General features: G+C 37.0%; 1 protein-coding gene across 5 annotated transcripts in view; it reads right to left on the reverse strand.

The window, feature by feature from the left end:
* Positions 1-2,587: 2,587 nt before the first annotated feature.
* DICER1 (dicer 1, ribonuclease III) overlaps positions 2,588-20,076 on the reverse strand; it is a 66,964-nt gene continuing 49,475 nt past the window's right edge. For all 5 annotated transcript variants that reach the window (XM_051621931.1, XM_051621932.1, XM_051621934.1 and 2 more), the window contains 6 exons: positions 17,543-17,698; positions 12,908-13,790; positions 10,618-10,886; positions 7,880-8,042; positions 7,694-7,769; positions 2,588-7,421 (listed from right to left, as the gene is read on the reverse strand). In XM_051621931.1, the coding sequence (XP_051477891.1) occupies positions 7,256-7,421; positions 7,694-7,769; positions 7,880-8,042; positions 10,618-10,886; positions 12,908-13,790; positions 17,543-17,698 (1,713 nt within the window). In that variant the 3' untranslated portion in view covers positions 2,588-7,255. The remainder of the gene's footprint in view (positions 7,422-7,693; positions 7,770-7,879; positions 8,043-10,617; positions 10,887-12,907; positions 13,791-17,542; positions 17,699-20,076) is intronic.

A 20,076-nucleotide genomic window follows, 5' to 3' on the forward strand; every position in this document is an offset into this window, starting at 1 on the left:
TCACTTGAATTCTCACGTATAAAACAGTTAAAAACCTTACCCTAAAACTGATGGCAAAGTGCCACTCAAGTACCTCTGAGAAAACGACTTTCTTGAAGGAATATACAGTTGAAGGCTAGACTGGTGATCCTGCAGTCCTCTCAAGTAGCTCAGGGCTTTAGTTGGGTAAGTTGTCTGCAAACTTTGCAGAATTTTACTACAAGTGATGAAACAGCTGCAACAGTTCATACTCCCCTGCTCCAGGCCAAGTGGCACTAAAGAGGAGATCATCCTCATCTCGGCAAGAGGTAAGTGAGACTCTGCAGTAATTAAGTGTTCCCTGTCTATGCTGCAGCCGGATGAAAACTCCTCTTCTCCTTGCCCCAGCACCTTCCCTGAATGAACATTTCCAGCTTCAAGCTACACTGTGGGATCCACCTCATCAGCTGAGTGCCAGCCCTGGGCAGGGATGAAGACGCCTCTCTTTCATTCAACTCACCTCATGTTGAAAGGAAGACCTAAGGGCAGAAAAATTCAACAGTGCCTTGTCGCTGCTGCTGCAGCTCCACTGACAGAAGAAATGGGTAGGAGTTACAGCCCAGATGCAGCTGCCTGCAGAGTGCACACCTGAAGTCAGCTGAAGCTTTCTAGATGTTAATGAAAGCAAAGAAGATTGCCCTTGTTTCTTCCCTCTAAATTTTGCACACCTTGCAAAAGAAAATGGAGCAAGCAGTTGGATATTCAAAAATAGGTGGGCTATCCCAACAGTAGGTAGCTGGCAAACATGCCACCCTTTTTACTTAACAGCCTCAAAAATAGAAGCGCAATGAATAGGCTGCCTTTGCACATCATTGCATTTCTCAACTTTTACTTGACATCTGGAATTTACAATTATTGTATCTGAAGGATTTTTGTGTCAAGTTCAAATGCACACAAATTACAGTGCCCAACTGGATGTCTTCTCAGTGACTTCAGTCAGAGCTGGACAGGAATCCAAAACTACAGGAAATTTTCAAGTTAACTGAAGAAAATTACATCAATTTAGGAGTTAGCACAAGCCTTCCAATAAAAAAAAACAAAACATATAATGTAAAAAAAAAAAACCCAACACAAAACCAACAAGCCAGGCAAGTGGAGGTGCTTAAGCTGCAAAGTTAATTATATGTTCTCATAACATCTGGAAGGTCCTTGGTTATTTTACTCATCAACAGGTAAGTATTTTTCACATTCTACAATAAGGAAGGACCTAATTACAGCTATAAGAAAAATGAAACCCACTTATATGTCAGTACTTCCTGTGTCCACTGATGTGGAGATTTCCTCTAAGGAACAGATCCTGCAGCTCAACTCTAGCACGTGTTAAGGGAAGCCCAGGCAAGCACCAAATTTTCTCCTCTGTTTCTGGACTTTAGAGTTATGATTAGCTTTACTACCACCTCTAGTCAGGACAAGCATATTCAAAAACCTTACTCCTCTCTGTTTTCACACAAATTCCTCGTTCTGTGTGGTTTTACTTAATAATAGCAGCTAACCAAATACGTATCAGATCTATTGATGCAAGTATGAAACATTTATTATTCTTACGAGAAACCAGTACCTGTAAACTCTTCACCGGACAGACACAGAGGTATTCTCTTTTCAGTTCCTCAGTGGCCACTGAGGTTTGTCAGGATGACAAAAGACAACTATCCTGAAAATTTGTGTCTTGATGTTACAGCTTCGCGTTACTACTCAGCAAGGGATGGTCAGCTTCCTTTGAGACTCAAGTTTAGATAGTTTTGGTTTTTGTTTTGGCTTTTTAATTATTATTTTCAGGCCCATTTCCTCTAGAAAACTTGGGGAAGTAATTTTTTCCAATATGACTCACTTGCCAGAACTTGGGGGGTGAAGGCTGTGTTATCATTCCCTACTACAGGTGACTGGTCTACACGTTGGAGCTTAAATGGCTTTACCTATAAGCATCATGAGTGTCAGGGTAGAACCCATACAGGGACAAAAAAAGCTGGAAAATCACAGAGGAATCACAAGTTTTCCCTGGATTCTTAGTTGAAATGCTTGCTTCATTACCGGGAAGACTCCCTATCTTTGACTAGCAGGTCTGTCTCACCTCTAAAACAGAGACATGACACTGGTGTGCCAGCCAGAACACTCTACAAACATGCTTTCAATATGCAGGATAAATGAAATACTAACAGAAAACAAAATAATTAAAATCAATGTTACTAATGTTGAGACTATTAGCAAATATTAACTAGTTATACTTAAAATGTGCTGAATTGTGCAAACTTTTTTTACTGAACCTTTGTGCCCCAGGGCCTCCCAGCTCCAACAGAAATTTTGCAGGTATAATGGTCAACACAGAGATCAAATTGTAGCATGTACATCATCATTTTTAACTTGAGTGTCCCTTAAGAGTCTTCACATAGCTATGAAGACAGTTAATTCATCAGAGAAACGAGACAGGCAGACTTGTCTTTAAACGAGGTCAAGAAATAATGTCTTCACAAAATATTTTTTCTTATTTAGACTGAATAGTAATTTTTTGTAAACTCTTACAAGATTTATGGAAAGATGAAGAGGGACTGAAAACAAAAGTAAAAAGACAATGCAAGGTGAGCAGACCATAACTTTATTGGAGATATACTTAGCTACAATTATTACAAAAAACTATTAAAGGTAATTGTGATCCATAAGGTGCAGATTGCAAACTTCTGCAGCATGATTACAGTATGAATGAATTACATTTTATGTCCCTTAAAGACAGCTGCAGCATGTGATGGTAAGTATTTTATTGTCCATTAAATTATATTTGTTATTCATTCTACTTGATTTCAACCATCTTTTCAGTCAAACTATTTACAATAAAAATGCCTGCAACTTCCAATTCTTGTTCACAAACATTTTTCTCTCCAACTTGCTGCTGCAGTAAATTCTGAGTGCATCTACAAAGCAATTAAAGTAGTCTGTGGTTGCCATTCAAATAAAAGAGGGGAAAAAACCCAGGGATTTAATTGGATAAAATTTACTCTTAAGAAACGTAGTTAGCTTTGACAGAAGTTATCTTTAACTGCTAGTGGAGTATACTACAATGACCTCTAGTTATTTGCTGGCATAATTCAGATTGAATTACAGATGATATTTAAATTACATTTCATGATCATGAAGTTTTAAACCTAACATGAAAGTAATTAAATTAAATTCTTGAAAAATAGAGCAATTGGAAAAGGATCAGTGTCAGTAATTAAGTACCAAAAATCAAACTCTTTGCTTCACTGATGTAATAAATACAGATATTTCCATGGGAACGTTTTTTGTAGGGAACCCCACCCAAAATACACAAACCCAGAATACTGTCAGACATAGGCAAGTGCAGTATCACAGCAGACCACGGTGCTATTTGTCAGTTTTGGATTATGTGTGCTGCTGTGATTGGGATAGAAAGATTTCACTTTCTATACAGATAAATGCATGTAACATAATTATGTCATATGCAGCAAGACAATTTCCAGTTTATGGTTTTGTACTTCCTTGCAAGGAGGAAAACCTGAACTCTGTAACATACATATAAGCACAAGATCTTCAGGTATGTAAAAAAATGCAGTTCCATTGATTAAAATGACACCACATCAATTTGTACCTGCTGAGGATCTGGCACCTCATCCCTGCGCCACCGCTACATTCCTCCCCCCCAAGGAAACTGATTCCTGTCCAAGTTCTGTACTCTGGAGTCACAACATAGTATTGTGCAATGACATTTCAAAAGAGTAGGCTTTTTTTCTGTATGCACCTTAGCAGCATCAAGCTAAACAAACACTTGAGAAGTCACTTCCGGGCACTCAATACTCACACTGAGCAGAGACTGAGTTTCAGTTGACCAAATTACCAGGGGCTGTCTTCTTGCAAAAACTACATTATATGCATAATATGATGGTTTGTTCAGAGATAATTATTGGAGTGTCAGAGGTCATTCTAATGTGAAGTACTTCACATAACAGTAAAAGGATGTAGAAAAACAATAGCTTTAAAATGCAATCAAGAGTTGTTACACATCTTGGTTGTATTTTTCCACATACAGTAAAAATGCCACAGACGTTACAAATGACCTATTTAAGTTGTGCAAGTAAATGACACATTGCAGGCATTATAATTATCTTTTTCAAATTCAGTAAATCAGAACAGCAGCAAGGCCAAACCACATTTATCTCTCTGTTAAGCATTTTTTTCCTTGAAATGAGGTAAAGCATGGTACCAAGTGCAATGCTTATTTGTGCTACATGAACAGAACAGCGCAAAAAAAGCCATAAAAATAAAAACGCAGCATAGTTAGGAGGACTGTTTAAAGTACAGTATAACAGGACTTAGATAAAAAAACAACAAAACAAAAAAACAACAAACAAAAACAAGGTTCATGCCAACTAACCCCCACACTATTTATGATGAGCCTGTGTGGTTGCTTTTGAAGATGGGTTGCAACAGTCCACTTCCACTTGTGCTTATAGCATGTCAAGTGATTTCTATCCCAACCTTCAAATGATCAGATTTAGGTCTTTAATAGCATACACTGTCCAATATAAAAATCGTATCAGCTGTAGGGTAAAACACACAGATGTAATAACATGGAAACTAATATGAATTTTCTATCTCAAAGGATAAAAAAATATTTTTAATGAGGTCACACTGGAAAAAATTACGGTATTTAAAACACATTTAAAAACGCTTCAGCAGCAGAAACTACTTTATAGTCAGCCACTACACATTTCAGATCTCCAATTCATAGGCTTTATCTAGTAACAAAGTGATCATTAAACCATTCTGAAACACAGAGCAAGTTCAGTTAATTTTCTTTGCATCAAAACACTCTGTAGCACTTTACTGCTAACAGTCAGCTGAAACCCCTGAGAATCTATTATCTCATAAAAACAGTATAAAATTTTAGGCATTCTAAGACCAACACATTTTAATTTTTCATAATGCAGTTAAAACTACTTAAGACTTTAAAGATAATCTGACTTTTATCTGCTGATTGGTGTTTGGCCAGAAACACAGAACTGCCAACATTAGCGACCATGTATTTTCTCTAAGAAACTTCACTCCTACAACAAAGAAAAAGCTGTAATTTAAATTGGTGACTTATTTTTTTCCAAATGGTTAACTCAAAAACATTTACCTCTGAAAAACTAGACTGCATGTTTTTACTGTTCCATCTCATTTACATTTTATTTTATACACATCAAGACTTGCAGGTCTTCTACTTACTTCCCTGTAACACTACCATGTCTGAAGTACCAAACAAATGCTAGAATTTTGTATAAGCTGGTACTTAAATTCTCTGTCTGACCACCATAACAACGCGGCTTTCAAATACAAGAATGGTCCTTTTTGCAGAATGAAAAATGGCTGAGATAGAAAATATACGAACTTTTGAAAACTGTATTTCAGAAAAGCTTAATGTCTACCCCTTGTCACTAAGGCATTTCTTTTATTTTCTTGTTAAGAAAGCAAGAGCTGACAGTTTTCATTTTGTTTTAGTGTGCATTTGTGAGGAAAGAAATAGGGTATAAAAGCAGGAAATACAGTATTTATTTGTAATTTAATTCATAAGACACAGCATCAAGTTTAAACTATTGTGCTGGAAAACGTTAAAACACCTTGCTCTGCTTTCTCAAACTTCAAGCATAATTAACAGGGCAAAATTGCAGCAAACCTCTACTGATATTGGTGGGAATACAAGACCCACAGCTTTTTTAAAGGTAAATTAAGAGGTATTATAGTTACAGTGCAAAAAATTAAAATTTCAAGCATAATATATAAACATAGCACCAAAACAGAAAAAACAATGCATGCAAAAAATAAAAAGGAAAAAGAAAAAAAGAACTGAGGTATTTAAGTGAAGAGTGCCTACAAAAATCTAATTAAAGAAGTATAGGCAAAGCCTAAAAAATAAAAGTAGTATTTCCCCCCCCACCCCCAGTAGACCAAAACACCAATGAGCTAGTTTCTCTAAATTAAGGACCTAAATCACAGATGTATCAAAAGTACGGCAGTTATATCTCAAACATCATCTTTCATGTTATTTAACAGCACAGCTTTGGTAGGTGAAATATGCATGCAACTCTGAAAAGTACAGTAAGAAATTTATGTGGAAATATTTCTAAGTGTAAAGGTGCTCTGTTTGTTAAATATGTAACCAATTGACTATAAAATCTGCAGCATATTTTAGGTGTGATATGTCTAAGGTTATTTTGTTAGAGTGACAGTTTGCACTGTGCAATTATTCATTACTGTTTCCAGTATTGGAACTATCTAGCTTGCAGGTTTGTGTAAAATTGGAATTTTAGCCAAGGACCATATTTTGTTTATGGTATAAAAAAAACTGTAGACTAACCACCTTCTCAGAATTGTTAAAAATAACCTAATTACATATATATGAATACAATTTCTATTATAATCCTGTAATAAGTCACAGCTATAGTAATGAGTTGTACTGTAAATATAGAGCTGTATCATTGTAAAATGCATAACAAAATGAAGGGAATGTAAAACAGTTTGTTCCAAAAGAGATCAGAAATTAAAAACTATTAATGAGGGTTTATTTATTTTTAAGGCAAGAACCTTTTTTTATGCAAGACTGTGTGGCATAAAGAAACTGAAGTTTCATTCTACGAGTATGCCAGCCATTTCAATTAAAATCTGTCCCTAACAAATAAGTGCAATAATGATTGGGAATGTCATCTTAATGTAAAAAGATGACATGGAGAGGAAAAAAAAAGAAAAAAAAGGAGAATACTGGCACACTTATTCTTTCTTATACCAAATCATCCAGTACAGTTTATCAACTGCTTTATGACTGGCACTAGTGCACAGATTGAAGAATTTCAAGATTACTATATATAAATCTAGCAACTGCATTAGGCATAAGCTCCCTGGCCTTCTAACACTAAGCAAAGCTGTACTGACAATAAAAGTAAACCAAAAAGACCTGACAACAATTATTCTGAACACTTGCTAAACGTCATCATTAAAGCACTCTCGTGATTAAACAAAGCAGAAGTGAGGAAAGAAGACAAGATTGTGTTTGCGCAAAAACCTACAACTACAATTAGTTCCAAAATTTTATACATGTTAAATGTTCTGTTACCTACTCTGTTATCAAACAAACTTTAAATTCTGTCTTCCAATTTGTTCCTCTCAACATCAAAGTTTTTAAAAATGTACTTTATTTGTATGTGGTTTTGTTTCCCCCCCCCCCCCATTTCATTTATTTTTAAGAGGAGTCTCAGCTGTTTGGGACCTGAGGTTGATTTGCTTTGAGGCTTCGTAGTGCTCTTCTCGCAGCTGCAGATTTGGCAATCCTGTAGCTTCTGCCAACGCCTTTAAACTTTCCCTTTCCTACAACTTCCACTGTTACTCTGACCTTTCCATCGTAAGTTCTTTCTGCAGGACTGCAAAAATACACACAAGAATTACTTACTGCCTAGGCAAATTAAGCTGAAATAAGATACCTACGTCACTTTTTTCTACAGATGCTAAAGCAGTACAGTTAAACAGAAATCACTACTTTTCTCAGAAAGCTATGCAAAGAAAAAAATTAAAAATCAGTGAACCGATTAGTGCAAAATAAAAGTAATCTGTGACATTTAGAAATTCTCAGCAGTTTATGAAGCGCAGCTTTAAACAGTTTATGGCAGTCTGTACCAAAGATGTGCTCTCTTACCTAAATTTGGCTGTCTCTGGCTCCATCTCCAGTAGCTCTCGCACTGGGGAACGGGGCACATTAGCAGAAAATTTTTCTGTTTGAAAAAAAAAAACAAAAACAAACAACCCAAACAATTAGCTTTTTTCTCTTCATAGCAGATGGCACTTAATTATCAGGGTTTTTTTTTCTGAAAGCTGACAATACCTATTAATGGCCTCATCATTGGATAGTACACTTGCCAAACCATTTCCAAAGACATTCCACTATCCATATAAATGGCACCAGCAAGGGACTCAAATATATCCCCCATGGCCTTTGGTACTTCAATGTCTTCCTCTTTTTCTTCATCTTCTTCAGATCTTCTGAGCTGTTTGCAATTAAAAAAAGCCAAGGAGGGCAGGAGGGGAAGAGAGAAGGGGAGGAGAAGAGAAAAATAATTTATTTTAAAATAAACCAAAAGTCTTCAGAAACGTAAGCTCTCTTACATTTTGAGCTGCTTCCTTTAAGTTTTTCATTGACAACTTTCCACAGTGAAATTGTTCTTTTACTTGCCAATGAAACCAAGTTGCTGGATATATAATTTTTCAAATGTGAAAAAAAAAATCCAAAACACCACTGTGTACAGAGACCTGATATGCTTTGAGAATTCCTCTTGTAATAATTCTGTAGGATTTTACCACAGGTCTGTTTTTTCCAATAAGAAACATACTTGGCCCTATCAGTTAATACTAGAAAGCTACTCATAGCAAAGGAAAACTTCACACATTAAACATCTTCTAGAAGGAGACTTTAAAAAGTCCCATCGCTGGATGAAAGTCAGATGTACCTTTCCTTACCCCCTTTACCTAGAAGACAAGCATGAAACAAGCACTAGTAAAATAAGCATCTAATAACGGATAACCAGTAACATCAGACTGAACCAACAGGCAGTTAGGTATTTTTGGGATGTAGCAGGCAGTGTTTTTATCTATGCTACTAATTTAAGACAATATTCTCATTATTAAAATTAAACTTGCACTATATGTCTTAAAGATCTTGAGTTAATCTAATTCTTTACTAAAACCACTTCAAATATATCTAATATACATTCACCTAAGGCCAAAGTAACCTGAAAACAAGTTTTTGACCATTACTCTCCACCGCCTAAAGAGAAGTAAGTTTCTGCCAGTCTTTTCCCCCAGCAGCTGCCCCTTTACTCCATTTGGCTCCTATCTGGGGTTTAAAATCCAATTCACTCCTTTTAATAATCACCATAATACTTCATAAACTAGGCCCATCCAGTATTTCAAAAAAGTCAGAGCTGATGTGTATACACTCCAAATAGGAATTTTGATGTTAAAACACATATTCGACTGTTTTGAATACCATATTTCATACAAGTGTAAACTGAAGCACTTTTGAGTTATACTGAAATATAACAGGAGAGACTAAGGGCTACAAGGCAAGGGACAACAGATGTTTCAGGAGCGAGATTTGCAAAAAAGAAAAGCAGATGACATGGAGACACACATGGAAACCAGTCTAGCTGGCATGAAATGCAGAAACAAAGACTCTTGCATTAGCTCTGATGAAATAAGAGTTTCAGTAAGTCAGTGCCAGACCAAGATAGGGAGCAGGCGTAGGGAGAGTGAAACAAGAATTTTATTTGAAACAGCTATCACACAATTCGGCTGCAACTTCAGTGGAAGATTCTAGGCAATCTTTTTTGCATACTAGCAAAAGCTGAACAAAGCTAAAAGTTACATTCCAAAATTTAGATAATGTAAATTATTTTACATTTGGGGATCAAACTCTAATCAGCCTTGTTTTCTTCGAAATGAGTGAAAAGGCTAAAAACTTTTAGGAGCTCATGATCCAAATTTCAGTGACCAATCTTAGTCAAAGTTTTCTGAACCTTCACATAAAACATACAGATTTCACTCTGCAGCAGTACAAGGGCTGTAGAGACCCATATATGTAACTGAAACATTTTGATTCCCAAGCTTTTAAATTGTTTATCAGAAAGAAGAAACTACTAAAGACAAAGATAACATTTATTTAGTGTTGAAGTACTCTCAGACAGAATACTTTAAGAGATTGGTCAGTTTTTTAGAAGACGAACTATTAGGGACATCTATGGGATAACACTTTCAAAGAAAGGATAATGAGAAAGTCAGTCTCTTCCAGCACTCTGATTAGAATGTGACTCACAAGGCCCTTACTCTCATACATTTCCTGAACAGCTTATCTAAATTGAGTTAGTTTGTTCTCCAGCAAATAAAGCTCATTATCTACAGATTTCCTCCACAGAAAATATATATGTTTGCAAGTCTTCAATTGAACTACTTGTCAAGTGACTTTTTAAAAATGCTTTTGTGGCTAGCAAAGATAAAGCCTTCAGGCGTATGTCAGACATCCTTGAGAACAGTGCAATGACACCAGCTCCAACAGAAAGCATCAGATGAGAGACCGTGGTAATCTGTCAGTGTGCTACATTACATAATCCCAAGGTAGCACTGCTCATGATGTTGCATGGATAGCCTATCTTAAGTCAGCATTATGTGACTTAGTAACTCTTCATCACAATTTTATGGTATAGTAGTATAGTAGTGCTTCCAATCTGTCAGTGTGGAAAGTAAGCTAATCGCTTTACCCCCACACCAGCACGTATTTTTCTCCCACTAACAACAACACAAAAGCAAAGCGATTAAAATTAAGTATAACAGAAAAATCTAAAGGAAAACTACTTTCAACTTAATTATTTTCTGAAAGTTCTTATTGACATTATACTTTCTGAAGAATATGTTTTACTTTGCATATTGCATGTTTTATTACTGGGAGCCTGCTTCTATGGCTGCTGTGTGCTTAAAAATAAAACATTACCAAAAATCCTCATCATTCTAAGAAACACAGCAACATGCTTCAAATCAGATACTGAACACATTTCTTCTACTTCCACTAACCTCAGAATCCATTCCTTGCATTTCATTCTTTTCCATTTGAAACTGCACAAAGTCATCAATAACATGAAACAGTTCAGGAGAGACAGCTTTGAAGTACTTGTGGTAGTCATACTTTACAGCTAATGATGCAAAAATGGTATTATTGACTAGAGCAGATCGTAGGTCAGTAAGAACTCCTGGAGAGTGTTGCCGTGGGTCTTCATAAAGGTGCTTGGTTATGAGGTAGTCCAAAATTGCATCTCCCAGGAATTCTAAGCGCTGGTAACAATCTTAAGGCATTGGAAACAGAAGAAAACCACAATTAAGTTTAACACAAACATTCCTTCCAGGCCATTCTGGATAGGAGATTTGGTACATTGCCATGTAAATTTCACAAACTAACCAGTGCTCAGAGAAGACAACCTGATTTTTAGAACAGGTATCTTTGTGTTTAAAGAGACTGTTGTTGAAAAAAAATAAATAAAAAAAATTGGGAAAACCAGGAGTTTTATCTAATAATAAAACCACTGTTGAATCCCATGTTAATTTCTCAGGCTAGTAAGACACTTATGTTTATAATCAATTAATGCTTTCACTCAATATCTTCACATTGTAATGAGAAACATCAAAAAAGTAAAATTAAGATATTCCACCAGCAGGCTGATCTGAAAATAGTAACAATTGAACCTCAAAAAAAAAAGAGAAATCAATTTATTTAAAGCAGGGTGAACAAAATCTGAGATTTTTCATCTTATTTGCCACACATTTAGATTTCTCAAAAACACTAAGCAAAGATTCCCATTCAGAATGTGTCTTTTAAACTGGAAATTAAAACTGCCAAGCCTTTGCTGTTTGGAAAATTGAAAGGGGACTTGGAACTGAAGAGTTATGGAGATCTATTTTTAAAATATAAACAAAAGCATAAAAACCTCTAGAAAGCCAACAGGGATAGGCAAGTAGAGATGGAAGGAAGACAAAATCATTACTAAAGTAACATGAGAGTGAAATGACTAGTACTAAGTTGCTTTTATAGCAGCTGAACCTAAGATGATGCTGTATCTCAACTGCTTGCTACTCCTTACAGAGAAAAAGTTACAGGTAACAGCAATTCACAATTATCTTACTTGGTAAATAGAAATAGAATTAAAAAATTTCTGTTACCAACAATTTAATTCCATCTAGACACTACGCTTCAAGGTTTCTGTTTGTCAGTATATATATAAAAATGATTCATCTACCTTCTATATGTTTTGTGAAATATTTGCAAAAGTAAACATATATATAATTTATACTATTTATATTATCACCCAGAATGAAAAACCAAAACAGCATTTCAGTGTTTTTTCAGGACTGTTTCACAACATTTAAAAATGAGTTATTAATTAAAGCAGAGCTTTCTTACTCCTTGGAAAAGGAACCAATACACTGGGGAAAAATTTACACTGCTGACTGCACAGGAATTTCCATTCACTTCAAATCGGGATGGAATTTTACCACAGTTTATTTTTAATTGTATATTGTCATAGGAAAATATTTAAAGTTTTAGAATGACTGAATACTACATTAGTTACTATAAGCAAAAGTAATTCAAGAGGATTATGGAAATACAAACATTTATGGCTGTAAAATCTTTTATGATATCATGTACAGAAACATTAAGCAGTTAACTTGAAATTAATATTGTTTGATTTATTAAATCACTTCAATTTTGACTTTAAATATTTATGCTATGTAATGCTTAGACTTAAAACAAGCCTTCCAACTCAGAATTTCAAACAGAAGTCTCTGTCTTTTGCTATCCTGTAGACTATTATAAAAATTGTATAGTCTACTTTCCATCTTCAGATGTAGAGTCAAAGTGCAATATTCTTGGGATGAAATTATGGGACAAATTTGCTAAGTATATTTGCAAAACGTGATAGCTACTTCTAGAATTACACTGCAGTTTTCAAGAGTTCTATGATAACTTATTTCAGCTAAATGGGGATCTAATGTCAGTCATATACAACCAGTGATGCAGCATTAGAGATGAAAAATCCTTTCCCAAAACTTGGTTAGGCTTCAGTAAATCTTCTATCTGTATCAAGTCAAAATATGAATAATCATTGAGACACAATTTTAACAAGTATCTTCCTCTGAATATGGGGCAAGGTAATATTTTCTAAGATTTTGTATTCAGAAGCTATTGACTTCCTAAAGTACCACATGATTTCTAAAAATAAGACTACACATGGGAACAAAACATACACTGCTTCTCTTACATTTACAATAGGAAAAAGCCCCACAACCTGTTTTCTTTTAGACAACTTACCAGTAATGGTATTATAATGGTATGAGGCATGAGTAAATGCCTGAAGAAGATAAGCCTTGTTCTTAAAACTGTAGTTTATTTTCTTCTCAAAGTTTTCAAAACCAGAAATCAGATGATTTAGGGTTTTTTCAGCATCTGGGTGATCAAACATACACCTTGGTGGAATCTTCAAACAGCCGTACTCCAGGTCTTTATACAGACAAGGCTCTGAATTAGCTACAGAAGCAGAAATCGAGTTTGGTGAAAAATTTTTCTGCTCACTGTTACAATTCTCTCTGGTAGCACACAAAGTGCCTTCCCAATCAGTCTTTTTAATTACAGGGAGCACCTTCAGCCCCAGTGAACACAGGAAAAGCTGAGCAGCTCTTTCACCACAGCTGGTCAGATAGCAGCCCAACAGGGCTTCCACACAGTCAGCAATGCTTTTGTCAGCAATACACTGCTCTGTATGCAAGTCGTACGAGATAGATTGTTTTCCTACATCAACACCACAGTTTTCTTCAGATGGATTCCAGAAGCCCACTACAAAATCATCCTCTTCAACAGCCTTGCTAGGATCCAGATAGCACATAGCGTCCCAAGAGCTATAGTCAAAATCATCAAAATCTGATGAAAACTGAACGTTACCCATAGATGACTTTTTGGGTGCTTTCCATTCATAGTTTGAATCAGTGGTTGAAAAGTGTGAGAGAGAAATTTTCTTCACAAAAGCCCCTGATCCCATTAACATATTATCAATGAATTTGATATGCTCTTGATCGTACTCCAGAAAATCATCTTCAAAGTCTGTTTCTTCCTTGGGTAACCTCCACATTAGGTCTTCATCCTCTTCATCATCTTCATAATCATCAAGTTTACCATTAGCTAACAAATTCTCCTTTGTCTATAAAAGAAAACAACAAATATGGTACTGAAGAGGGAAACGAATTTATTACAGAACTGCTAGGAGAGTAAGATTTAGGTAGTGTCTGCTAATAATAACAATGATTTTAAAATTAATGTTCCTAATTATATCGTCCGATCAGATGCACAATACAACTTCAGTTAACACTGGCATTCTAAGACTAGAATAATTGACAGAATACAAAATATTATTAACCTTTAACAGTGTAGGCTCTACATATAAACACATGATGCATTTCATAGGAACCCATGATTATACTTGACTGTGATGCACACACAATTAATTTTAAAACCACTAAACATTATATACTTGCATGCCAAAGTAAGCAAAAAATACTAAATTAACGAATTTGGAGAAGTACAAGAAACAGTTTTGGCTGCATCTTTCTATCTGCTAAGTAAGGCTATTTACACGTGTTTAAAAATGTAACTTTGAAGATTTTTTCTACCTCCTTCTATAGCAAACATGAAGGGGCTTGCAGGGTTTACTATAGTCAGAATCATGATAATCTCAGTTTTGAGACACACAAACAGAAAACACATTCAATAAAATAACAGTAAGAATTTCTTTACCCTAGTCCTTCAATAATCATCATTTGAAGCAGCAAAATATATTTATCTATGCTCTCAAACACAGTTGCAAATTAATTCAGTCTATTTGGCAAACTAGCAGAAAGCTTAGTGAATCAGTGCAGGCGACTTTTATATTACAGATCAAAACAGAGTCTAATAACAGTTAAGTGGCAAGAATCTCATGCTTATGTGGGTGACAGCCTTGACTGGATGTGTTGGGGATTCAGCAAATAATCTTGCTGCTTATTAGATATAGGCCAATTTTTGGTCATGTAATTATTAATTTGCACTGTGGTTCTTCATTTTAACCAATACTAAATGTATTACAAACTGGAGAGATTTAATTTTCCAGGATTTCAATATAGCAGGTCTAAAAATGGAAAAGTGGCAAGAACTGCACACTTCTGTAATAAAGGTTTTTGTTGTTTTTAAGCTGAGTATTAACATATATGTTAAATCATGAAGCAGGACAATGACTGAAGCCAAAGGCAACTAGTATTAATCCTATCCTTTAAACAAGCACATATTTGTTAAAAGCTCTGGGTTTTTTTTTCAGGCTATACTTACAGCCTTCTGTAATGAAAAGATAAAGTTGTCACCAATTTTGTAACACTTACATGCATACCTACAACAGTAAACACAAATGTTGTCTCATGTCTTTTCCCTACTCATATTGAGCAAATTGGTATGGACTGATGTAAATTTTAAATTGAACACAGGCATGCCCAAACAATGCTGTACAATTTGCCACAGCCCCAGTCCAGGAAACCACTTAAACATATTAGTTAAACACACAAGTAGTCTTCCTAACATCAGAAGGACTATTCACAGGCTTGGCTGAGCATCACTGATGTCAGCAGGAATTCTGGCACTGAATTTGACAGAAGCAAGATCAGATTCAAAAGTGCTTTTCTGGACTGGGTCCTGAAAGCCAACACCTTTTTGAATCAAGTGAAACAGCCTATAGCTGCCTCAATCTACCTATGTCATACTGTAAATCCCAGTCACTTAATCTTGCAAATCTGTGAACCAGATGATACCACTGGGGACCCCTCCCTTTGGGCCAAATGCAGAATGCTCTGTAGTTGTGGATGGGTGTCAGCTGTAAGACGATGCACTAGGCAGCACTTGAAACCATCTAAAGATCAAACAGATCACAACGTTCCTCATTAGGATGAAGCAGGATTAGTCAAATTTAGTAATGAGAGGAGACTCATTTCTACAGCCACTTTTTCTTCCTAGTTTAGATGCTTTGTTTGAAGAGTTTCTGCTGCTGTAATTACCATTCTCACATATACGCAGCAGGGATTTCTGTAATTGTAATTGATCAGAGATAACAAAATTTGATTTGAAACAGTTACTTTATATACTAGCAGCAGTATAATATTCAAAATAAGACGAAATTACTTAGTCCCAACTAGAGCTAGTGCTGACTTTCTCGTTACACACCACCTGTCTCACCTGTTTCTGAAATAAAAATACATTTTCTGAATGAGACGTATTTATATGGACAACTCTGTTTTTTAAAAGATTTGATGAATTATAAACTTCATTTATACTACAATCTCATTCACAATTTTCTTAGAATAATACTAATTTTCATTAGAAGGACAGCTACGTGAACTAGCCTAATATTGTCCGCACATCACTTCTTGTATATAAAAAAACCCACAATAAAATTCTAAGTGATGAAAATTAACATAAGTAAAGGGGCCAGGAAGCAATTCTGATAGATATTTTTTTCCCTCATTAGATATTAAAAAAAAAATAAAAATCAACAATTAATCCCAGAAGAAAGAACACATTCTCAAATAATACCTGATAGGTTTTTAGTAAGTTATGGCCACTTATAAGCTGAAGATAAATACATCTAAGCATTTTTTTTTTCATAATTTTTGGAAATCAGCTCTTTGATCAAATAAACAAAGGAAGATTCTTTCCCTTAATAAAGCTTGATAACACAAGAAATACCAACATTTGATTTGGATGTTACAATAATTTGCCAAAATTATATGAGATTTCTAGCCCCAGTTATAGGCCATCAGCCCATGCATAGAGAACGAAATACACATCTGAGAAAGCAAAATATGTACTTGGCACAAAAAAACCCACTTCTCAGTTGCATCACTGTCTGCCTTTTGGTCTGAAAATGTGTTTTATCTACAAATAAACAGTGACTAGGAAAGAGGAAGAGAACACTGAAAAGTTATAGACAACCGAGAACTTCTTAAACCCAGCGATTAGCTGCCGTCCTAAATGTACTATCTTAATTTTAGAAAGGTACAGCAGCAAGCCTCTTTGAAATTAAATCTTGGCACAATTCAGAACCACAATAGTCAGGTTGCTTTATGCTGAAATAAACATTTATTTGCATAGTACATCTACCTAACAGTCCTCTCATGTTGCCCTCTGGTGGTTCTACAATCCGAGTGTGTCCTTCAAAATTGGGGAAAAACAAAAAACCTCTCCACCCCCTTTCCCCGACCTCCAAACCAGTCTCAAACACTTAAAGATTACGTTACTGACATACAATGAGTTTAGTCAGAAAATAATCTGAATTGTTCCTCATTAAGATTCGCCATTCCGAACCTCTTGGTAATAGACAGTGAGAGTGTCTAAGACAGCATCCTATTTTGGATGAGAAGTAGCTCTCAGTCACACCAGTGGTGTAGTTAACAGTAACTAATACTGAACAGTCTCTTAAGCCAGTTCTAATCTTAATTCTACCTCAGCACTATGAAAAACAGCAACTCCTTTTCATGTATTCTATAAAGGTGAATTCATTATCTATTAAAAAGCAGACAATCTTCTGTCTGTACATATTACAGTAAAACCATTAACAATAACTGTTTAAATTTCCAATAAAAATTTCAGAACTCCCAAGAGCATGTTAACTACAAGGAAAAATGTTCTTCTTCTCTGCTTTTCTATTAATATATACACTCATTATTGGACAATGATCAGTAAATTCCTGTATTTCAGCTTCTATTCAGGAAGAGTTTTCCTCTCATTTTCCAGTTATAGTGAAGTTTTAGTAAGGAAACAAAGATACAAACTTACTCCTTCTTGCATAGCAAAATATTTAAGGGGTGGGAGGAGGACAGAGTGAGGGAACACAGACACACAAATAATTATTCCTCAACATAGTCAAAGTCTTACCCCTTCATCTTTCTCCCACTTATCAGTGTTGCTCTTGTCCTGGTTTACTATGTAACCAGGAGGAAGCCAATTGACAGGGGGATCAAAAATCGATACCACCATACGACTGGGCAGTCCTTTCTTTTTTCCAAGGCGATACAAGTTACAGTTGCTGACCTTCAAGAAAAACATTCTGATAAACCTCTGAACATATATTTACATAAACATAGGCTAAAATGCAAAAGGAGCAAAACAAAGTCAAGCTAGATCTTGTACCATTACGCATTTTATCTAGTTCCCAAAGGGCAGTTCAGCTTTCTTAATATATCACAATCAATTCACAGCTAGGTACAAATTTTTACACCATTATTTTTTCAGACCAAACATATTAGGTGTGACAATTTCAGCTAAAGAAATCTGATGTATTAAATTCTCTTTGCAAAATAAAATTATTGCTACTTTTAAAATAATAGTAAATATAACTTGTACAAGTGCCATTAGTTACCAGTATTAATAGTCAACATACTAGATTCTGAATGAATAGTAATTACTATTATGGGTAGATTGACCTAAACCTTGGCAGTAGAAAGTGTTGAAACAGTTTAATGTTTCTTAACAAGATAACAAATCTTATTAAGTCATAAACCAGATGTTATTTTGATATTGATGTTATTGAGCACGCGGCAGCGGTGAGAGCGCAGAGCGGCAGCGGTGAGAGCTGCTCCTTTAATTACTGAGGATCAGAGAAGAGACCGGGCTTCCCAGAGACGGCGAAGCCGGAGCAGAGCGAGGAGACCCGAGTCTGAGCGGGAATCCTGAGAGGAGCAGGAAGGCTGACGTGGCAGGGGGTGTGGCTGAGAACCGCGGCAAGGTTTAAAAGCGGCCATCTCGGCAGCTCCCTCAGAGCACGCGGCAGCGGTGAGAGCGCAGAGCGGCAGCGGCCGTCACAGGAAGTGAAGTGGCGCGAGGGCAGGGAGCGCGAGGGCAGGGGGAGAGCGGCGTGAGTGGAGGCAGGAAGCAGAGAACACCAGTAAATTTCTCTAGCATGGTGGCAACACGCCCTAAAACTGTATTGAAGAAGGATATGGGAACTCAGACGGAGGTTCTGAGCAGGCACGCAGCCGTGCAGGTCTCTGGCTGCAGCGAGTGCCTGAGCCTGGCACTGGTGCCAGAGGGAGCCAGTGGCACCGCGTGTGTGAGGCGCGAGCAAATCGATGATCTCCTCAGGCAGGTGGTTAGACTGACAGAGGAGGTTGAAAGACTGAGAATTATCAGAGAATGTGAGAACGAAATAGATTGGTGGAGTCAAACCCTGAGGCAAGGGCAGGAGGAAGAGGTGCTAGAACAAGTGATGGATCCCCTCCCCTCCTGTTCTCAGGCAGAAGGAGAGAACTTTAGGAACATGGAGGAATGGAGGGAGGTCCGTCCTCGGAGAGGCAAGAAAAAACCCTCCCAACTCCGTCCATCCTCCGAATTGCCCTTGAAGAATAGGTACGAGGTCTTGGAACTTCAGGGAAAGGAAAATGAAGCTGGAGTGACAGATTTGTCTAGTGAACCGCCTAGGACTTGTCGCTCAGCTCCACGACTTAGGACTTCTTCAACTAAGAAGGAGGGTAATTGTGGTGGGTGACTCCCTTCTGAGGGGAACAGAGGGGCCCATCTGTAGACCTGACCCATCCCACAGGGAGGTCTGCTGCCTCCCTGGGGCTCACATTAGAGATGTTAAAAGGAAACTCTCTAGTATGGTAAATCCATCTGATTACTACCCACTGCTGATTTTTCAGGTTGGCAGTGACGAAATTACTACAAGAAATGTAAGGGCAATGAAGAGAGACTTCAGGGCCCTGGGACGGCTAGTTAGGGGGTCTGGAGCACAAGTCGTGTTTGCCTCCATACCTCCTGCAAGAATGGGTGGAGAGATAAGCAGGAAGAGTTTAATGATGAACGAATGGCTAAGAGACTGGTGCCAAAGGCAGGGCTTTGGCTTTTTTGATCATGGGCTGCTCTATGAGACACCTGGCCTGATGGTGGCAGGTGGGATGCACCTGTCCCAGAGGGGGAAAAGGCTTTTGGGGCAGGACTTAGCAGGGCTCATTGAGAGAGCTTTAAACTAGATGTGAAGGGGGAAGGGGAGAAAACTGTGTCTGTTATGGACAAGCCCAAGAGGAACATACCAGGGCCTGTAGGAGGATGGGCTAAGGAGGATTTAGTCCCACCGATGTGCTCTACTTGCTTCCTGAAATGCCTGTACACCAATGCACGCAGCATGGGGAATAAACAGGAAGAGTTAGAGGTCTGTGTGCGGTCTAAGGGTTATGATCTGGTAGCAATAACAGAAACATGGTGGGACAGCTCACATGACTGGAATGTGGCCATGGATGGCTATGTGCTTTTTAGGAAAGATAGGTCGGTGAAGCGAGGTGGTGGAGTTGCTCTTTATGTGAGAGAGCAACTAGAATGTATTGAGTTTTGTACAGGGGCTGATGAGGGGCAAGTTGAAATTCTGTGGGTAAGAATTAAAGGACAGGGTAGTATGGGTGACACAGTTGTGGGGG

Source organism: Apus apus, chromosome 5, assembly GCF_020740795.1.
Source record: "Apus apus isolate bApuApu2 chromosome 5, bApuApu2.pri.cur, whole genome shotgun sequence".
Lineage (NCBI taxonomy): Eukaryota > Metazoa > Chordata > Aves > Apodiformes > Apodidae > Apus > Apus apus.